The sequence below is a fragment of the Staurois parvus genome, unplaced genomic scaffold (assembly GCF_062004578.1).
Source record: "Staurois parvus isolate SC_StPar_1 unplaced genomic scaffold, SC_StPar_1.0 ptg000562l, whole genome shotgun sequence".
Lineage (NCBI taxonomy): Eukaryota > Metazoa > Chordata > Amphibia > Anura > Ranidae > Staurois > Staurois parvus.
This window is the reverse complement of record NW_028318358.1, coordinates 8,918,528-8,941,298: the sequence shown is the minus strand read 5'-3', so window position 1 is coordinate 8,941,298 and position 22,771 is coordinate 8,918,528. Positions and strand designations below refer to the sequence as shown.

The 22,771-nt window shown below is 45.0% G+C and overlaps 1 protein-coding gene across 4 annotated transcripts in view; it reads left to right on the top strand.

The window, feature by feature from the left end:
- Nucleotides 1-910, top strand: part of PCBP2 (poly(rC) binding protein 2) — a 29,307-nt gene extending 28,397 nt beyond the window's left edge. For all 4 annotated transcript variants that reach the window (XM_089691445.1, XM_089691444.1, XM_089691441.1 and 1 more), the window contains one exon: nt 285-910. In XM_089691445.1, coding sequence (XP_089547571.1) covers nt 285-645 — 361 coding nt within the window. In that variant the 3' untranslated portion in view covers nt 646-910. The remainder of the gene's footprint in view (nt 1-284) is intronic.
- Nucleotides 911-22,771: the final 21,861 nt, after the last annotated feature.

Below are 22,771 nucleotides of genomic sequence, written 5' to 3'. Positions count from 1 at the left end.
CTACACTGCAGTGCTTCTCTACATTTCCTAAGCCTGCACTGTAAATGTCAATTTGAAGGGGAAACTAATCTTCATGCCTAATCTGCCTGACCACTTTTTGGTGGTTATAAAACAAGTGACACTAGTTGGGTTGCATTTGTTACTATAGTGGTAGACTTTGTGCTTGATATAGTTCTGCTTGCTCTCCGCTTCCATTGTTATCCTCCTGTACTCCTCCGTTTGTACCTACCCTCCCACCCACCCGTTTTTGTTTTTGTTCCCTTTTCTTTTCTCCTCTGTTACAGTCTAGAAACCGCTAAACCTTCCTCCTCCCAGAGCGTCACGACCCCTGACCTTCTCAGCATCTCTCAATCCTCCACCCCTTCCTCTTCCAACGCTGCCCCTTCTCTGGTGAACACCTCCGCGGCCGGGGGGGGTGATCCTTCCTCCGCCTCCAACTCCTCTTCCTCGGAAACACCTTCCAGCCTCCCTAATCCCTCGACTGTCCCTTGTGTCTCCAATCTGCTTGACATGAAACCCGTCCCGCTCCTGGCTCTAAATGTTGTATCCACCGCCTCCTCTACCTCATCCTCTGCTGTTCCTGCCTCTGCTACCCAGCTGTATACTAAAGTGAAATCGGAAAAGCAGCGTTTCTCTCCTTATTGAGTAGCCTGTTTGACTAGTTCAAACTGTTAAAACACCTACACATTTTTTTTTTTTTTTCATTGAATTTGACTGTGTATTTTGCTGCATCAAGGTCCCAGTATGCTACGCATAAGTTGTACCACCTAGATGGTGGGTTAGTTTGCAATATTTGGGGCTTATAAGTAAAAAGGTAGTTTTTTGCCTTTTTGTCAATCTGTAACCTTGCCAGTAGTGTTGGCTATTAGCATTCACTGTATTTCAATAAAGCAACATTGGTTTGCTGACAGTGTTTTAGTTTTTCTTTTATGTAGAAGGGTCATTTTACATCTTGCCTCTGTACTGGCTTTATGTTCAGGTTTTGACAACTTTTTATTGGAAAATGTTTGACTTTTGAAAATGCTTAGAAACTGGCATGTTTACAGTGCAATGGCTTTAGGCAGTTAACCCATAGAAGCCAGACTCATATTTTTTTTTCCGAATCATTACCACAAGCCAAGCCAGGTTGACACAGGTGCGATTACATAGCCCTAAAATTTTGCACTTAATTTGCCGGTTTCATTAAGCCCAATACTACTATATTAGATAAAAATCTAGGCATTTAAGAAAGTACTACAATCATTCACACAGGCCCTATCTGGTGTAACAGATTTGCACAAGGTTTCTATTCAGACTGAATCATTAGAGAAATTCCATTAAGCGGAGCACAAGTATTACTAGTTCCCACATAGATATACTGCTTGAAAAGTCATAGCTGTGCACAAAATACATTCTTTGGTTTGTAACCCCAAACTACAGGTTCTCCTTGTTAACTACATGGTACTCCATGTTCTCTGGCAACCAAGAAATATTCAGTCTGATCTTAGTAAAAATCAACCGTGTGGTTGCCATATATTACATTCAGGCACTTCGACAGATTCAATAAACATTGCAAAGCATAGGCTACAGTTATTTGTGCCTTGATAGTATAAGGGCCCAAAAATCCTTAACAACGTGTATCTGAACCTAAAAACCAAAATGTAATATATTGCAACTTATTTGTCCCTTGATGTAGTGGCTGCATTTATTTTCTTATCTGGTAATTCTGTAAAAACATCTCTCTGGGTGGCCCATTCATTAGAGCAGGGGTCTCCAAAACTTTACAAAGGGCCAGTTTATTGTCCTTCAGACTTTATGGGGGCCAGATTGTGGCCAGTGGGCGTAGAAAATGTCCCTGGCCCAACATTAGTGAGAATAAACATTTCCACAGGGTTGGTAGTCAGTTACATAGGCCACTATTCCTCCTCCTACTGACCACAGGCGCTATCAGTGGTATTACTGGTAGAAACCGTACCCCATCATTTGTATCAGTGGAAGAAATAGCACCTTGTTATCAGTGGGAGGAATGGTGACCCGCCATTGGTATCAGTGGGACGAATGGTGACCCGCCATTGGTATCAGTGGGACGAATGGTGACCCGCCATTGGTATCAGTGGGACGAATGGTGACCCGCCATTGGTATCAGTGGGACGAATGGTGACCCGCCATTGGTATCAGTGGGACGAATGGTGACCCGCCATTGGTATCAGTGGGACGAATGGTGACCCGCCATTGGTATCAGTGGGACGAATGGTGACCCGCCATTGGTATCAGTGGGACGAATGGTGACCCGCCATTGGTATCAGTGGGACGAATGGTGACCCGCCATTGGTATCAGTGGGACGAATGGTGACCCGCCATTGGTATCAGTGGGACGAATGGTGACCCGCCATTGGTATCAGTGGGACGAATGGTGACCCGCCATTGGTATCAGTGGGACGAATGGTGACCCGCCATTGGTATCAGTGGGACGAATGGTGACCCGCCATTGGTATCAGTGGGACGAATGGTGACCCGCCATTGGTATCAGTGGGACGAATGGTGACCCGCCATTGGTATCAGTGGGACGAATGGTGACCCGCCATTGGTATCAGTGGGACGAATGGTGACCCGCCATTGGTATCAGTGGGACGAATGGTGACCCGCCATTGGTATCAGTGGGACGAATGGTGACCCGCCATTGGAATCAGTGGGAGGAGTGGTGCCCCAAGGGCTGGATAAAGGCTAGCAAAGGGCCACAGTTTGGAGACCACTGCACTAGAGCTATGGTCACCACCCAGACTAAACTTCAGACCTATTCACCCTTGTCTCAGTTGCATAAGGGGATGGTGGGGTTGGTAGTTTACATATGATTCTTTGTTTCTGTCTAGCTGACAGCAAGTGTAAAGGGAACTGATATTTATTGGATGTCTTTTGTATCTGAAAATATTCTTCGCTTAAAAACTAATGCAACCACCACATCTAAGGACTGGTCAGCTGCTATATCCTTTTGGTTTACTTGCAAGTTAGAAAGTGTAAGCATAAGGGTTTTCAGTATCTGCACAATTCAAACATTGTGTGAATGCAGCAGGTCTACCTGCCACCAGTGCTAAAATGAAAATCGCTTGCATAAATAAGGGTTTCTTAACCTTTGGAGGGTTCTTAACCAGAACCCTGGTTAAGGTTCCTCCCAAAGGCTGCTTGGGTTTCCTTGAGAAATGACCAATTTTTGCTTCTCTGGGTTGGTGAAAACTACCATAAAGCTGGTTCAAGGGGTCTTTTTAAGCTGTAATTAATTTTGATTGCGTGATAGTATTTAAACTGGGTGTCAGACCTGTGTTGAAAATTTTGTTCCATGCTATCATTCTGTCCGCTAATGAAATGGTACCGAAATAGAATGTTGCTCTCCTCCAAAAGCTTCATGGAATCTTACCACGTCTGACTAGACCCATACACTATAATTGGGAGCACTGCTAAGCATGTGACAGAGCCTGCAGATGTAATAAATGTGGTACATGGCCCTCAGGTATAGTTAAAATCTATATATACAGTTTTAAAAACAACTAAAACTCCATGCAAGGCACAAAGGACGCAGTTTAAATACACGTTTACCATTTTGCCTGCCGAAGGATTTGTCTGGCTGGTTCAGCATTTCAGCTTTGTTACCTCTCTGCCTCCAGCCTGTTCCTTGGACAGTGAAATGGCATTGTGCTCTGTCAAGAGCTGACCCAGGAGGCAGTGTTCTAAAGAATGTAGCAATCTTCAAGATGTCGCAGGAATTGCTGGCTGAATTGCACATCCTTTGGGTAAGAAAGCAGTAAAAGTGTATTTGGTTTGCCTACAGTTACACTGCAGAGTAATAACTGGACTCTGGAGGAATTCCAAAGTTACTCTTGTATTGTGGCACCCCTGCAATGTGAGGGTAATGCTCTTGTTTTGTCTAGGGTACCATTTAAAGGATAAGTAACAAGTTACACCCATATTCAGGTGCAATGCTTTACAGCACAGGTGTCAAACTGGCAGCCCTCCAGCTGTTGCCAAACTACAAGTCCCATGAGGCATTGCAAGATTGACCGTTACAAGCATGGCTCCCAAAGGCATGATGGGATTTGTGGATTTGCAAAAGCTGGAGGGCTGCCAGTTTGACACCCCTGCTTTACAGGCTAGATGGAGATGGAGTTGGCAAGTAAAACTGCTTTAAAGGGCTCATGCCAGCTTCTAGAAGCAGCTTCTTTGGTGCTTCAGTTAAAGGCACAATTTTGATGTCCTGGCACACAATGCAAGATAGCAGTCCTACATTGTGAGGATGCCGAGGGGGCCTGTCCTCAACCCGTAGAGTCAGAGGAAAGAGGTGAGCGCTGGCTGCCAGGGTAACAAAACACAAGGCAAGAAAATGGCTTTCCATCTCCACTGGAGATGGTAAATAAAAGCTGTTCAGCCTTAAGAAAGCACCATCCTTCTGCTTCTGAAGTACCTCATGGATAATTGTTTAGTCTCATTCACTGGCTGCTCAGTGATTTGGTCAGCATCAGTGATCCTCATAAACACCAGCTGCTTGGGTTTGTGAGTACGTGTCTCTTAACTACCTGCCGACCGCAGATAGCCGAATGACGGCTTCACTGCGGCCGGCCAGTTCTGGGTGGACGTCATATGACGTCCCCCCAGAACGCGCTCTGGGGCGCGCACCCGGCGATCTCCGTGATCGCTGTGTCCTACGGACAATCACAGCGGCCTTTTACCACCTGATCAGCGGTGTCCAATGACACGCTGATCAGAGGGAAATGCAAGTGCCGGTTCTCGGCTGCACTTTCCTCACGCTTTCAGATCGTGAGGAAAGTACTGCCGAGAACCGGCAGTTGTCAGAGCGGGGATCGGCACCGATCATCAGGGCACTGATGATCAGTGCCCTGATGATCGGTGCCCAGCACTGCCACCTGCAAGTTCCGCCCACCTGTGCCCAGCAGTGCGCCCACTAGCTCCGCCCACCTGTGCCCAGCAGTGCACCCACCTGTGGCACTCTGCAGTGCCACCTACCTGTGCCCAGAAGTGCCACCTACATGTGCCCAGCAGTGCCGCCCACCTGTGCCCACCCACCAGTGCTGCCCACCAGTGCTGCCGTCAGTGCCACCAGTCAGTGCCCAGGGGTTGTGCCAGTCAGTGCCCAGCAGTGATGCCAGTCAGTGCCGTCTATCAGTACCCATCATCAGTGTCGCCTATCAGTGCTGCCTATCAGTGCTGCATATTAGTGCCGCCTATCTGTGACACCTCATTAGTACTGCCTATCAGTGCGCCCTTTAGTGCTGCCTCATCAACGCACATCAGTGAAGGAGAAAAAATGCCTGTTTGAAAAATTTTATAATAGAAACAAAGAAACTTTTTTTTTTCTCAAATTTTTTGCACTTTTTTATTTATAGAGCAAAAAGTAAAGCGCCCAGCGGCGATTAAATACCACCAAAAGAAAGCTCTATTTGTGAGAAAAAAATTATCAAAATTTCATATGGGTACAATGTTGCATGACCGCGCAATTGTCAAAGTGCGGCAGCACTGAAAATTGGCCTGGTAAGGAAGGGGGTATAAGTGCCTGGTAGGCAAGTGGTTAAAGACAGAGGGTTCTGTTGTAACAGGTCGCCTCTGCGCTTATTCTTATAGGGGTGATTTCTTGCTATCCAGAAATAAGATGCCCAATATTCCTTTTCAGAATTTACTATAGCCAGGCATGGAAGACCTATGTCTGCTTCAGGTATTTTGTTTGTGTGCTATATAATGGAGCAATCTGCTCTTGGAGGCTCTTGTGCACTCTTGACACCAACCAATGACTGAGTTATTTTGACCCTACTGGGCCTCCATCTTTGAGTGTTCATGAAGTCCCTATTACATTTCAGTACCCTCAGCCTACACCTGAAGGGACTATTTGAGCAGATTCTATAAGATAAACAATTTGTAGAGCGAAGGCCTCTCCCCTCACCCCACCCCCAGGTCATGCACGTTGAGAAGCCAACAGGTTGTTGATCTTATCGTATTTATTTTATTTATTTATTACAGGTACTTTTATAGCGCCGTCAATTTACGCAGCGCTTCACATACAGTGGGGATCTAAAGTTTGGGCACCCCAGCTAAAAAGTTGTATTAATGTGCATAAAGAAGCCAAGGAAAGATGGAAAAATCTCCAAAAGGCATCTAATTACAGATTAGACATTCTTATAATATGTCAACAAAAGTTAAATTTTATTTCCATCATTTACACTTTCAAAATAACAGAAAACAAAAAAATGGCGTCTGCAAAAGTTTGGGCACCCTGCAGAATTTATAGCATGCACTGCCCCCTTTGCAAAGCTGAGACCTGCCAGTGTCATGGATTATTCTCAATCATCGTCTGGGAAGACCAGGTGATGTCAGTCTCAAAGGTTTTAAATGCCCAGACTCATCTGACCTTGCCCCAACAATCAGCACCATGGGTTCTTCTAAGCAGTTGTCTAGAAAACTGAAACTGAAAATAGTTGACGCTCACAAAGCTGGAGAAGGCTATAAGAACATAGCAAAGCGTTTTCAGATGTCAATATCCTCTGTTTGGAATGTAATTAAGAAATGGCAGTCATCAGGAACAGTGGAAGTTAAAGTGGACCGATGAGGTTAAAATTGAACTTTTTGGCCGGAATGAGCAAAGGTACGTTTGGAGAAGGGGCACAGAATTTAATGAAAAGAACCTCTGTCCAACTGTTAAGCATGGGGTTGGATCAATCATGCTTTGGGGTTGTGTTGCAGCCAGTGGCACAGGGAACATCTCACGAGTAGAAGGAAAAATGGATTCAATAAAATTTCAGCAAATTTTGGATGGTAACTTGATGCCATCTGTGAAAAAGCTGAAGTTAAAGAGAGGATGGCTTCTACAAATGGATAATGATCCTAAACACACCTCGAAATCCACAGGGGATTACATTAAGAGGCGTAAACTGAACGTTTTGCCATGGCCTTCACAATCTCCTGACCTCAACATAATTGAAAATCTATGGATAGACCTTAAAAGAGCAGTGCGTGACAGACAGCCCAGAAATCTCAAAGAACTGGAAGACTTTTGTAAGGAAGAATGGGCAAAGATACCTCAAACAAGAATTGAAAGACTCTTGGCTGGCTACAAAAAGCATTTACAAGCTGTGATACTTGCCAAAGGGGGCCGTACAAGATATTAACTCTGCAGGGTGCCCAAACTTTTGCAGACGCCATTTTTTTATTTTCTGTTATTTTGAAAGTGTAAATAATGGAAATAAAATCTAACTTTTGTTGACATATTATAAGAATGTCTAATCTGTAATTTGATGCCTTTTGGAGATTTTTCCATCTTTCCTTGGCTTCTTTATGCACATTAATACAAATTTTTAGCTGGGGTGCCCAAACATTCGATCCCCACTGTATATGTTATACATTCACATCAATCCCTATCTCTCAAGGGGTGTACAATCGAAGGTCCCTAACTCACATTCATACATACACATACTAGGGCCACTTTAGACAGGAGCCAATTCACCTACCAGCATGTCTTTGGAGTGTAGGAGGAAACCCACGCAGGCATAGGGAGAACATGCAAACGCCAGGCAGGTGGTGCCGTGGTTGAGATTTGAACCCACACCCCTAGTACTGCCGGGCAGAAGTGCTAACCATTTGGCTACTGTGCTGCCCCATCGGAGTTGCTGATGAAATGACTCAATCTCTGCTGGCAGTGATATTTCTTTTAAACGAAGGAGAATCTCAGATGCTACTGGTGGTTGAGCTGTGAATCTGCTTCATATTGTAGGTGACCATAGTCTACTCCACCCCCCCCCCCCCCCCCCACACACACACACACACACACTTTTTTGCTGGTGGAGGAACTAGTTTGTTCATCTTTTTAGGTCCCTTGGTAATGTACCCTGCATTTTGTATGCTTGGGTTTCCATTCTTGACTCCCTAAATCGGGCAACCCCTACTGCTATCCCTCCTTAACCTTTCAGTATTCCTACACTCAACTGCTTATTTACTGTGAGGCAAACAAGGTGTTTGCCCTGGATGGCAATTGTTAGGAGGGGGGGCGTCTGCCCCCCAGAAGTGGCAGTGTCTGAGGCTTCAAGCTGCTGGAGGGTGTGGGGATGGCCAGCTGCTTCAGGTTAGTTCTTTTTATTTGGGGGGGGGGGGGGGGGATTGGTGGTTGGCAGGAGGGGGGGGGGCGCACTTGATTCTGGTGTTGCCTAGGGCAGCACAAGAAAGGACTACACCCCATTGTGCATCTTTCTGATTTTTGTTTGGGTTCCCCACACCTTGAGATCTGATTGCTTACTGTGTTAGGCATCTAGCCTTGGAATTGTAATCCCATTGGAACTTTTACTACTCCTGCAGAAGAGTTCTTTTCCATTACAGTGAGTTGTACCCCTTTTTGGTTTGATTCTCTTGCGGGACCTATTGGCCTGCAGGGATAGTAATATTAAGTCATCTTCAAGTGGGACTGAATGGCTCTAATCATTACTAATGTCCACTCTGTACCTTTTTTTTTAACCCTTTCCTGGCATGCAGATTTTTTTTTTAACACATTTGGAGTTTGCAGGATTGTTGGGGTATTACATTTTTACATGGTCCCCCTTCTCATGCTGTGTCTTTTGAGTTGAGGAATCTGGTGTTTGGGCAAGGCTTCAAGCTGGTGTCTTCAGATCTAGAAGTTATGAACACTATACACTGAACCAAGTGAAGATGGACCACCTCTCTGAAGCCAAGGCTTAGGAGTGGTCAACTTAATTTTCATACTGTTGACAGCTTAGTGTGTTTGCTCTGGATATGTTTTGCCCATCGTAGATTCCTTTGCCTGTAGTTGGATCTTGGTGGTTATTGCCACTTCTCAGTTGGACTGGTTTTGGACATCCCAACTGTTCTCCTGAGGGACACAGAAATTTCAGGAATACTAAAGAAAATAAGATTTTTGTACCTGCTGTGAAATCTTTGAAGTCCTTTGAAGACACAGATCCTGCCTCTGGTGTTTATTATGGTATTGCTTGCTCACAAAACAGAAGCATGATGGTTGGTAGTGGGGTTAAATGGGGGAGGCTGATCTAACACTTGTCAGTGTCTCAGCAGTGGCAGTATAACCCAACTGTTCAAGAATTCTTAAAATGCCTGTTGAATTTTTATGGTAAGTTCCAAAATCTTATTGCAGTGGTACCTTAGACAAAAATGAGCATTTAACTACTGTAGTACCGGGGAGCCCCACTACATGGAGTAACTTGAGTAATAGCTCAAGTAATAGAATTGCTTGCATCTACACACGGCAGCCAAAACTTACATTCCCAGCAGTTTTTAGTTTCTCCTGAAAGGTAAGACATTGCATTGCCAAACATCTTCATTCTTCACCAGCCATTTCCAAGCTGCTTAAATGTGTCAGAATAGGTTTTATGTACCAGAACACTATGTGGAAGTTTTGATCTAAGCCTTCATAATGTTTTCATTTTTCTTTTAGGCTTTCTTCCGAAGCTGGTGGCATGGGAAGCAGTTAAACAACTTCCAGCATCTCCTCTCTGTTTAGCTCATGTCAGTCTGCATAGCCCTGCAAACAGCCTTTTTTCAGGTTTTAACTAGTTTGCAAGTTTTCAGTTTCATCGTGCTTTTTGCTCATCCACTCATGAATTTTTTCTTTTATTGAAATGACATTTTAACTCAATTTCGGTTTTCCTCTTCTGCTGTTAAAACCTGCTGATAAAGATTTTAGTTTTATAAAAGTTTGTCCTGTTACCTAATTTTTTTTTATTTAAGTCACAATGTAAAGAGTGGGTTATTAAAGGCATTTCAATTTAGTTCTGTAACGTCAGGAATTTTTCAGAAAACAAATAAAGACGGACTGAAATTTTGTGGTTTCATTTGCTTTTGTTAGCACAGGTGTCTACACAGACTACAAGATGGCTATAAACTGGCAAAATACTTGTTTGTGTCCAGCATATGGTTAGAGTAATGCCATTTAAAAAGCACTCCAGATGACAAGGTTACTATCAAGGCATGCATTGTCTTGTTCTGGCATGCTTCTGGAAGCAGAGGAAGACCTTGTCTACTCTAAGCAGATAGCCTCATCTTTAGCCACAAACAGTACTTGAAATGTGATATTTCAGTTATGGACTTAAGACTCCTGCTCTGTCTCCCCCCTTCATTTCAGTATGTAGCGGAGACATGTCATGTTAGTCTTTGGATGTGTAGATCGTTTTTTTTAGTAAGATAATTTTCTTGTAAGGCTAGAATAACACCCCGTCCAGCAAATTACTGCTGAGAGGAGTGGGCAAAAAGCTGTGTGACCATTTTGTGTGCTACTACATGCCTGTGATCAGTTTAGCAGTTGGAAAGAGTTCATAGGTTCTGCAGAGGGAGAGACAGGGCCAGCATAACACAGTACTGCCTGGCCAACTACAGCCCTCAACTAGTCACCTTTTAAATCTTATCCACAATCTGTTATCAAATCTGCAAGAAATGGCTTGAAGTATCGTAAGCTTTTTTTAATGGTCATACTCTGAAAGAAGGCTAGCAAAGACAAAATGTAGATGTAAAGAGCTGGAACTTTACCACATTCACCTTACGTCCCCTGTGGTGAGATGGTAGACCAATTCTGGAATGTGCCATGTGAAGGCGTAGTAATTTTCCATTAGTGGAACCTCACCCTAAATGGGAAGTTATTAGAAGTTTCCTCCCCCTCTCCTCTAACATTATTGGCGGTTTATTTTGTTTGAGAGGGAGCAGGTACCTAGTTTTGGTAGGTCCCCACTCTTTTTCACAATCTCCTAGGTGATTCCACTGGGAGTTCTCCCCAGGTCCCAGGAGCCTGCGGGACCATTCACAAAGCGCAAAAGTATGTCACCATCCATACCATGGAAATTAGGACCAGGTCCACGGCTTTATTCAGGGATCACGTCATAACATCTGAAACCGTTTCAGAGCCACGCAGGACCCCTTCATCAGGCTTGTGAAACACATGTTTGATGGAGGGGTCCTGAGTGGCTCAGAAACGTCTCTGATGTTACATGATTGCTGCATAAAGCCTTGGGCCTGTTTCTGATTTCTGTGGTGTGATGACATACTTTCAGTCTTTGGTTTCCCATCTACATTCACAGCCTTTTTTTTTTTTTTTTTGAATATGCACTGGGAATTTGCATTCACAAAGTGCAGTGTGGCTTGCACATGGGCAGTCTGAAGCTGCAAGGAGTCGCAGCCAGCTTTCCACAATAAATATTCTGGTGCCAGCAACCCAAAGAACAGCGAAGAATCCGCCCAGGTGCGGATGGCCCTGGATTTCCAGACAGGTAAGGTCTTTTTATTAAATGTCAGTAGCGATAGTATTTTAAACTTTTTCCCCCTCCCCATTCAGGACAGCACCTTTTGAGATACTGCGGCTCCTCCACAGTTGAGGAAATGCCTCCACCCAGATTAAAAATGTGGCCTCCCCACACTGACCTCAGTAACGGTGTTTCATTCTGTGGGGAGACGTGTTCTAAGAAGCCCTTCCAGGGTGGCCGAAGGGTCGCGCTGTGCCTGGGAGATGGGGTGGTTGGACCAGGTGCGGTCCGTCTGTGTGCCCTCCCAGGTTGTGGAAGGAAGGACTGCCCCCGTGGGGGGGGTATTGTGGGCCTGGCCTTTGTTTCTTCAGCCTGGTGCCCCATCGGGGGAGGATTGGGGTGACAGGTGTCCACTTTTCCTTGGCCAGGGGGACCTAGGGAGAAGTACCACCCGCTGCAGTATGCAGGCAGATGGTGCTCTGGGCAGGACGTTACTTCTGGTGGAGGGGTGGGAGCTCCTCTTGGGCTGTGGCTTTCGGCTGCGTCCCTTGAAATGTTGACCAGAGGGCTGCATCCTGCAGAGGCGGGCTACATAGGACCTCAAGTCGGACCACCACCTAGGGCCATGTCCGGAGCAGCGGCACCAGGACCTGGTGACATCAGCACCAGCCACTCTCAGGTAGGTGTCTCAGAGGAGCTTTTTTTTTTTTTCCCCTACCTGATTGGCCCCTAGCTTCAGGGGGTGTCCTCAGCCTTCCTGGTGGTATAATGGGAGCCCGGTTTTCAGGTGAAAGCCAGGGAGAAGCCCAAGCCACACCATGGGGCTTAAAAGAAATGCCCCTCATGCAGGGTGACGCTCAGACTCCCGGTCAAAGGTGCTTTGTGGGTCTTGTATAGAGGGCCTGATATAAGGGGGAAGCTCCTTCCCAGGGGGGGGCCTGGTTAAGTCGGACAGAGCTAACTCCCCCCAACAGATTGAGGGTTCCCCAGTGAGCAGGGGGGGGGGGGTTTGGGAACAGAGTTGGTGGAGGAGGATCCATCCCTGGACTCTGATTCCCAAGCAGACTCAGGGAGGGTCCAGGGGCACCTCCTAGATAGGTTGTCCCTGGAGTAGGTTGATGACTTACTGGAATCCATTTATGCCACCTTGGAAATTAGAGGATAAGAAGCATCTCCCGTTGCATGATCAGATGTATGGAGGAACAAAAGCATAGTCTTCCCAGTCCACGAGGTGCTAGTAGAATCTATAAAGAGTGAGTTGCAGAGGTTGGAGAGAGCCTTTCTTTGTTAAATCTCATAAAAGGCAGGTTTCCATTTGACAAGCATTTGTCTGTGGTGTGGAATAAAAGCTTCAATCTGGATGTGGTGTTCTCTGTTAGGAAAATGGATCTTGCCTTTTGAGGACGTTGGCGGTCTTGTTTGACACCATGGATAGAAGGGTGGATTCCCTTCTCACAGTCCTGGGATTCTACACTATCCAACCTAAAGCCTGCCATAGCCACTAGAGTGGTAGCTTGGAATATGGAATACTGGCTCACACAGCTACAGGCCCATATTGTGGCAGGATCCCTAAAGGACAAGATATTGGCCTCCTTCTAGACCTTACTACAGGGGGTTGGCTATATTCTAAATACCTTAGTGGATTTGGTAAGGATGATGATGTCCGTGGCCCTGTGGCTTAAGACTAGGAAAGGGGACACCGCCTCCAAGATTAAACTTTGTGGCATCCTAATCACGGGGTCTTCTTTTTGGCCGGAGTCTTGAGATAGTGCTGGATCACAGTGCAGACAAGAATAAGCCCTTTCCCCTTTAAAAAAAAAAAAAAAACTCCAGACGCAGGCAGGAAAAAACTTTTGTCCTCAGTAGCGGGTACAAGCCATTAGGCCAGAGGTAAAGGAAGGGCAGGGGGAGGAGTGATTTTTCCATCGTAATGAGCAGCCCCAAAAATCTCAATGACACTGTTCCTCCGGTGGAGGAAGATGGGGGGGTCTTCCACTGTTGGAAGCGGTGTCCTGCAGTCCCTTTTATCTTGGATATAGTGAGAAGGGGGTACTGCCTGGAATTTCGGAGACTGCCACCGCAGAGGTTGTTAGTGACAGAGCTCCCAAGATATGTAGAGAAGGCCTTGGCCTTGCTCTGCAGGAGTTGGAAGAGCAGAGACTCATGAGGGTACCCTCTGCAGAGATCAGCAAGGGTTTTTAATCCCCACATCTTTGTGGTTAGAAAGCTCTTAGGGAAGTACAGGCTCATTCTGAACCTCAGGCCATTGAACGAGACCATAAAATACAATCGATTCCAAATAGATTTAATTTTTTCGGTTAGGTCTCTTCACCCCCCTCCCCCCCCCCCCCCAACTGCTTTCTGGCCTCAATAGACTTAAGGTACACCTACCTCCATGTACCAATTGCGGATGCCTTTCAGAAATTTGAGGTTGGCAGTACTGGGCCCCAGGGGAATCCTTCACCTGCAGTTCTGGGCCTTGCCCTTTGGGCTTTCCTCCTTGCCCAGCATTTTCACAAAAATCATGGCTGAGGCCCTGGTGTCTCCATCTAAGGGGAGTCTCGGTGGCTTACCTGGACGATTTCATATTTAGACTCTGAGAAACCACTGACGTGGGACATAGCCTTGGTGATGAGACACCTTGAGAGTTTAGGCTGGCTAATAAACTTAGCCAAGTTGAATTTGGTCCCGGCCCAAAGGATGGTGTATCTGGGCTATGAGCTAGATTCCACCCTTCAGAAAACCTTCCTACCTCAGGAACAAGTTCTAAAGTTGGACACAGGAATCAGGCAGCTGCTAGGGCACCAGGCCATGTCCCTAAGAGAGCCCATGTTGGTTTTGGGCCTGCTAACCTTGTCCCCGGGTGAAGAGGACTCTGGTGGTACAGGAGGTCAGCCAATTTGGCTCAGGGGTTGTTATGGGTCCAGAAAAGTTGCCACGGACGCGAGCACCAGAGGTTGGGGAGCGCACCTAGGCACAGGGCTCTTGGCTACCAGAGAAGGGCAGATCCTCAAACTGGGAAGAACTCAAAGCTGTATTGCGTGCCCTTGTGGTCTGGGAGCAGCTGCAGGGACAACACATGCTCTGCTCTTGGACAGCTCCTCCGTTGTGTGTGTAAACAGACAGGGAGGGACTCGAAGCAGAACTCTGTGGTACTTGGCCTTGGAACTGCTCACCTGGGCCAAGACAAATGTAGCCACCCTATCTGCCATCCAGCTGAAAGGGGATTTGAACCCAAGTGGCAGATTTTCTCAGCAGAAAGCAGCTGAGGGAATCGGAATGGATGCTCATTTGTGAGATCTACCAAGCCATAATAAGGGAGTGAGGGTCTCTGTCCATAGACCTTTTTCCATTGGGCCAGAATGCTAAAGTCCTGGTTTTCTTCTCCCTAAACCGTTAGAATGGGGCATTACATAGTCTGGCTGAAAAAAGACCATCCAGTTCAACTATTTAAAAAAAAAAAAGTTATAATCCTTCACTCACAGTTGATCCAGAGGAAGGTAAAAAAAAAAAAACCCCAGGAAAGCATGACCCAATTTGCTCCCGCAGGGGAAAAATTCCTTCCTGATCCCCCGAGAGGCAATTGGATATTCCCTGGATCAACTTTACCTATAAATGTTAGTATCCAGTTATATTCTGTGTATCCAAGAAAGAATCCAAGCCTTTTTTTAAATCAATCCACCGAGCTGGCCAGAACCAACTCTTGAGGGAGTCTATTCCTTACTGTGAAGAAACCTTTCTGTGTTTGGAGATTACATTTCTTTTCCTCCAGATGTAAAGAGTGCCCCCTTGTCCTCTGTGATTACCTCAGGGTGAATAGTTCTACACAGAGTTCACTATATGAACCACTGATGTATTTATACATGTTGATCATATCCCCCCTTAATCTCCTCGTCTCAAGCGAGAATGCATTCAGTTCCTCAAATCTTTTTTCATAGCTGAGCTCCTCCATGCCTCTTATCAGTTTGGTTGCTCTTCTCTGTACTTTCTCCAGTTCCCCAATGTTCTTTTTGTGAATTGGTGCCCAAAACTGAGCTGCGTATTTCAGATGAGGTCTTACTAATGATTTGTACAGGGTAATATGATCTCTCTCTCTGGAGTCTATACCTCTTTCTAAAGCGAGCAAAATCCTCTCGTATTAAAACTGCAACGTGGCATTGCATGCCATTTATTAAGCTTGTGATCTATCAGAACTCCCAGATCCTTCTCCACCATTGATTCCCCCAGTTCTACTCCCCATAGTATGTATGACACATGCATATTCTTAGCACCCAAGTGCATAACCTTACATTTATCAACATTAAACCTCATAGTTGCCCAATTAAACAGAGCATTGAGGTTGGCTTGTAAGTTGGAGACATCCTGTAAGGACGTTATTCCACTGCACAGTGTGGTGTCATCTGCAAAGACTGAAATGGGATTTTTAATCCCAGACCGTATATTGTTTATAAATATATTAAAAAGTAAGGGTCCCAACACTGAACCTTGGAGTACACCACTGACAACCCTAGACCTTTCAGAGTATTTATCATTAACCACTACTCTCTGAATACGATCTTTTAGCCAGTTTTCTATACATTTACATACAGATTTTTCCAAGCCTATAGACTTTACCTTACACTTTAGCCGTGTATAGGGAACTTTGTCAAATGCTTTTGCAAAAATCAAAGAATACCACATCCACCGCCACCTCTCTGTCCAAGGTTTTGCTCACCCCCTCATAAAAAGAAATCAGATTTGTTTGACAACTTCTCTTTCATGAATCCATGCTGGCTGTTGCTTAAAATATTTTTTTCCAGCAAGAACTTATCTAGGTGGTCTTTTATTAAACTCTCCAGTATCTTCCCAACAATAGAAGTTAAACTAACATGTCTAGAATTACTATACTTGGTAAAGATTTTGACCTTTTTTTTTTTTTTAAAATATTGGCACCAATTTGGCCTTGTGCTAATCCAGTGGTACTATGCCAGTCATTAAAGAGTCCCTAAAAATTAGAAACCATGGCATTAAAATGACAGCTCAATTCTTTAAGGACCCCTGGGTGTATGCCATCCTGTCCAGGTGCTTTATTCTGTCTAAATATTTCTGGGTCATATCAATTGTGAGCCAATGTGGATCATCTGGAGCTGTGTCAATACCATGCCCATTATGGACAAGAGCTCCCCCATGCTCCTTTGTATACACAGAGCTGAAGAAGGTATTTAATAAATTTTGTCTTTTCTTTGTCCCCAGTCACCCACTCTATTTTATAAAGGGCCTAAATGCTTGGACCAGGCTTTTTTACTATTAATATATTTGAAGAATTTTTTTGTGGTTGGTCCTGCTATTTTTTGCAATCTGACATTCGTTTAAACTTTTTTGCAACCTTCATTTCCTTTTTGCATACTCTTTGTAATGTTTAAACGATGATCGTGTTCCTTCATTTTCATATTTAATAAAAGCTCTTTTCTTATCTATAACGTTTTTAACTTTGGCTGTAAGCCACATAGGTTTGATTTTTAGCCTTTTAAACTTGTTGCCTATGGGAATATATTTTGCAGTGTGTTCACATAGTCTTTTTTTTTAAGAACTCCCATTTCTGTGTTGTGGTCTTCATTGATGCCAATATTCCCTCCCAGTCTAAGTCTTGGAGAGCAGCTCTCAGCCTTGGAAAATTAGCTCTCTTAGAATTGAGCATTTTTATTTTTCTCGTATGTGCTTGCTGTTTACAGCTAACAAATTAAATCATGTTATAGTCACTGCTACCCAGATGTTCTTTTATATGGACATTCGTAATAAGCTCTGCATCCTTTGAAATTACCAGGTCCAGCAGAGCATCATTCCTTGTTGTGGCCTCTATGAACTGTACCAAAAAATTGTCCTGTAGTAGGTTTAGAAATGTTTGCCCTTTAACTGTTCCTGCAGTACCATTACTCCAGTCAATTTTTATTATTATACAGGATTTATATAGCGCAAACAGTTTGCTCAGCGCTTTACAATATAACTGGTGACAATACAGCAACAATACAGTTCAATACAAGAGGGAAAGGATGGCCCTGCTCCTTGGAGCTTACAATCTAGGAGGGAGGGGCTAGTGGTACAAAAGGTAACTGTGGGGGATGGACTGGTTGGAAGAGTAGAAGATTCCATTATTAGCGGAGGGCAGGATAGGCTTCCCTGAAGAAAGAGGTTTTCAGAGATTGCCTAAAAGTGAGCAGAGTAGGCGATAGTCTGATAAATTGGGGTAGAGCGTTCCAGAGGATGGGGGAAGCTCTGGAGATGAGCATGGGAGTAGGAGACAAGGGAGCTAGAGAGCAGGAGTATTGTTTGGGTGATATTTAGAGACCAGATCATTGATGTAATTTGTGGCAGAGTTATAAATTGTTTTATACGTTATTGTTAATTGAATTTTATTCGTTGGGCAATGAGAAGCCAGTGGAGGGATTGGCAGAGAGGGGTGGCAGATACAGAACGGTTAGTAAGGTGGATTAAGTCTGGCAGCAGCATTCATGATAGACTGAAGAGGGGATAGCCTGCGATGAGGTAGGCCAATGAGGAGAGAGTTGCTATAGTCAAGGCAGGTCAGTGTGTAAAGAATACCAAATGCCGATATCCAGCAAGGATGACCAGATCAGTGGGCTGTTCCTTAAGAAATCAGGAACCAGGCTAAATGAGTTAAAATGAAGTTTATTTAAACAACTAATATATTTCCAACACCAGAAAACCATAAACGTAAAGTGACCAATGAGATATACAGTGCAGAAACCTAAACAATAACCTATGTACAAAGTGGAGGGAGCACACATAAGCAGGGCTAGGTCAGGACTGAGACAGGAAACAAGGGGAGCAAGCAGCAGGATGCAGGGAACAGGGTACAAGAGCTGGACTTGGGATCAGGTACAGGAGCAGGTACAGGAATCAAGAGCAAGGATCAGGATCAGGCAGGGACATGGCTCACAGGAAGAACACTGAAGCACTCAACCTCGATTATTGATAGGATTAAATACCTCCATCCTAATTACTTGGATAGCCTGTTAGCTGGGAAACACTCTCTGGTAGCCACTGGAACAGCACCTTTTGACTTAGTCAACAACAGTGCCATCAGCAGGTGACCTAGGTAATGACACAAGTCCTGACAGTTGCCCCCACCTTGAGGAGTGGCCTCCGGATGCTCCATTCTGCCCTGATCATGAAAGTCCATGTGGGTGCAGGATAAGTCCAAAAAGGTTTCCCTCAGTGTCTGAGGACTCTTAAATTCTTCAGGTCAGAGTCTTTTAACCTGCTGGATGGTGTGCCACCCGAGTCTGGTAACTTACCAGGTGCCTCATGCCCAGGGTCTGGAAGCTGCCAGATCCCTGAAGAGACACAACATTTGAAGCTTACATGTCCCTAATGCAGCACATGTCCCAATGCTAGGACTCCAAAGGCCAGCTGAAGGCCTGACACCAGAATTCTTGATTTATACAGTTACCCTTATGCCAGGGTGTTCCATTGCAACTGGACCTTTCAAATCTGGGTCACCAGAAACTGCTCCACACTCTAACAGCCATGCAGATCTACCCGAGGTATTGGCCACCCAGCAAGGGTCCCTTAAGGCACCTGGGATTGCAGAGATAACACCTAGGTGAGGGCAAGGCTCAGATGGAACTTTGCCCTTTCCCAGAAGACCACCATTACAGGGTCTGAACTGGGGAAGGCAGCTCTTACTTCCAAAGTTGGAATCTGGACTATCACTCCTTGGTGTAACAAATGGCTGCAAAAGGGACTCAGGAGGGGCAGCTTTAGGGATCTTAGCCCAAACAGGTAACCCATGCCAGGCATGCAACAAACATGGAGGTGCAGCAATATTAGACCCCACAGCTGATGAGACCAAAACCCTGGAGCATTGCAAGCAGGCCGGGCAACAGAGGAGCATCAGAGTCAAGCTGAGCATCAGGCAGAGGCGCATCAGAGGCAAGCTGGGCATCAGGCATAGGAGCAACAGAGGCAAGCTGGGCATCAGGCAGAGGACCACCAGAGGCAGGCTAGGCATCGTGCACCGCACCATCAGAGGCAGGCTGGGCATTGGGCACCAGACCATCAAAGGCAGGCTGGGCATCAGTCACCAGACCATCAGAGGCAGGCTGATCATTGGGCATTGGACCATCAGAGTCAGACTTGGCATCAGACACCAGACCCACAAGGCTGGGCATCAGGCACTGAACCACCAAGTTGGGCATCAGAAATGGGATCATCAGGCTGGGTATTGAGCATGGGACTATCAGGCTGGGCATCAGGCACAGGACCATCAGGCTGGGCATCGAACATGGGACCATCAGGCTGGGCATTGAGCACAGGACCATTGGGCTGGGCATCAGGCACAGGACCATCAGGCTGGGCATTAGGCAAACAATCATCAAAGTCAGGCAGAGGATCAATTAAACCAGTCTTGACAGTTTTCATGGAATCAGCTGCATCTGGCTGGATATGAGTAGCATGTTGAAGCTCAGTAAAGTCAGATTTGAAGGCTGGAACATGAGCTTGATGCATAGTGGCTTTGGGAAATGGTCGAGGACCCCACTTGGTCGAATGAAACAGTCTATCCTAATAATAGAAAGAATGTCTAAGACAGGCTTGAGCAGATGTCATTGCGGTAGGGTAAGACCTGGTTACTGAGAGTCCCAAATATGAAAAGGCAGAATTGAGGATGAGTCAGGAGTAGACTGGCCCATAGTTGAGGCAGCGACAGACAGGTCTAGAGTTGAAGGCTTGATTGACAGGGACTGGACCAGAATAAAAGGTATGGTGGCAGGCTTGACCAGATCAACTGGCATGGTGGCAGACTGGACTGGAGCTACTGGTGTGGAGGCAGGTTGAATGGCATCGGCAAGAGATATGGTTAAAAAGTAGAAGCAGTTACAAAGGTTTTCCAAGTGGTTGCTAGGGCCAACAGGGTAGTAGAAGGAGTCTGAATTAGATTAAATGCAGGGAGTATGCAGCTAGTGGAGACAGGGTACTGACATACAGTTGCAAGCAAAGTATACTGAGCTGCAGCTGTGGTTGCTACATGTAACAGAGAGGGTGATCTTTGAGCAAACTGGTGTCTAGAGACAGAAGTGGATTGGTGCTTGTTAGGTGATGCTGATTAGGATATATCTGAACAGGCTTGGAGTAGGGGATGAAAAAAACTAAATTTGCAATTCCCTTGTCTGATGAGAGAATGTACCCATGCTTGCTGTACCTTTGTGAGTACCCATTTATACTGGTTTTATATTTTTCCACTACATTTTATGGCAGTGTGCTAGGCCAGGGTTTCTCAACCAAGGTTCCTCCAGAGGTTGCTAGGAGTTCCTTGAGCAATGAGAAATCTCTGCCTTTAAGCTCCCACTGGTACCATTGATCTTTTTAGCTATCTGTAAGGGGGTAACTCTTTCCAATGACCACAAGAGTAATAAGCATTCTTCCCACTAGCCATCACACTAACGTATCATAAATTGTAGATAAATTTTAGCAGGGGTTCCCTGAGACTGGAACATTATTTCAAGGGTTCCTCTGTGTTGAAAAGGTTGAGAAAGTCTGTACTAGGCGTTTGCACCTTCCCTGTGTGATTTTTTGTAGTTTTGGATTCTCCCATCTGAAGAGGGCAACATCCGCTGAGCATTTAGGATGATTTTGAACAAGCCTCATCTCTTTGTGGAGGACTGCTGAGCGCTGGGAGTGACTGCCTATTCTTGACTAGAGAACGTACTGTACTGCATTGACACAACCCAGCAGAGCATCTCATGAATATACCGAATAATGTTCAAAAAAGTAAAGCTTAGCAACTTCAAGTAGTCACACCAGAGATTCCACCTGAGACACACTAAAAGGAGGAGAATAATCTTCACCAGCTTTAGGAATACAAGACAAAAGCCAACTCTGCACACACCAGAAATATGGGCTGAACTTCACCAAACAAAACTCTGCCTTGATCGACAAGAGTATGAGCCAGACGAATGCATTCCAAAAGCTGTTCACTAGTCTGCTCCTTCAATATTTGGCACCAATATTTTCTGTCCTCTGTTATAAGCATTGAATAATACAGAACTTCTTCTCAGTGCATCTTGCAGCAATTAGCAAATATTGAGACCAGATACTTCCCAATTTCCAGGTGCAGCCGACCTGGTCATTAGTGGCTTCAGTTTTATGTAGGAAATACCAAATACAGGTATCCAGCAAGGATGACCAGATCAGTTGGCTGTACCTTAAGAAATCAGAAAACAAGGTTGAACGAGTTAAAATTAAGTTTATAAAATAAATAGCATACTTCCAGAACCAACACCAGTAAACCATAAACAATGCAAAGTGACCAATTGAGTATACAGTGCAGACATCCAAACGATAACCTAACTATGTAAAAAGTGGAGGGAGCATACATAAGCAGGACAAGGTCAGAACTGAGACTGAAACATAGGGTGCAGGGTACAGGAAGCAGGATGCAGGGTACAGAAACAAGGATCAGGATCAGACAGGGACACAGCTCAGGGGAAGAACACAGAAACAGTGAACCTCAGTTATGTGGGATTAAATACCTCCCTGAAACCCATGTTAGGTGCAACCTAATTACTTGGAAAGCCTGGCTGGGAGTCACCTGTTGGGGTTGCACACTTTGACTCCAGGAACAATAGTGCCACTAACAGGTGACCCTGGTAATGACACAAGTCCTCACACTGTCTCAGAAAGTATTGAAGCCAGAGACTTTGTAGGGAATTAATACTTTTATAAGTAGGTCAACAATAGCAGCTCCTGTTCACAATTTTTTTTCTAAATTTCAGCTCCCCTATATACCTATATACAATTATTGTTCTGACTCAACTACCAGGACATAAACTTTATTTCCAGCGATGTATACAGCTATACCATGTGGTGTTGAATTTATCCCTTGCATCGGGTCAGACAGTTTAACTCAATGAATAAACTCACATGTTGAGGAAGTCAGATGATGAAACCCATTCAAATATTCCGTTTAATGGAGGATAATCGTAGGTAGAAAATTGTTAATTTTGTAGCCTCATGGAAAGATGCATTTGGTAAGACAGGATACAGTGGAATGATTATAGAGAGAGGCAGGGGGGAGGAGTATACACAAGTACAGTGAGAGAAATAGCTCAGTTTAAACAGAAGGAGATAGCTTAAAGACACAGAGCAATAATAAACAAGTGATGGCCACAGAGAAATAATAATAAATCAAATAGTGTAACACAACAATCCCCGTCATAAATCTTTAGATTTCAAAACTTCAAAATATATATATTCAATAAGTCCAATTCTGATGAATGTCTTGGAACCTGTAACAAGAAACATGCAACAAGCAAACATAAACATGAGTTCAACGGGATGGCAGAACATGTAGTAATCCAACATGGGACATCTTTAGAGAGTATAAAAGTTCCAAGTAAGAAACTTATGGTTAGCAGCAATGTACTCCCCACCATGCAATAGCATGGCAGAGTGGTTGCATAAGTCAGTGTCAACAACTGACTGGCGGTAGCCTCTAGCAACCCACTGGCCGGAGTTCCTCAGTGCGCGGAGTCTAAGCCTCAGTC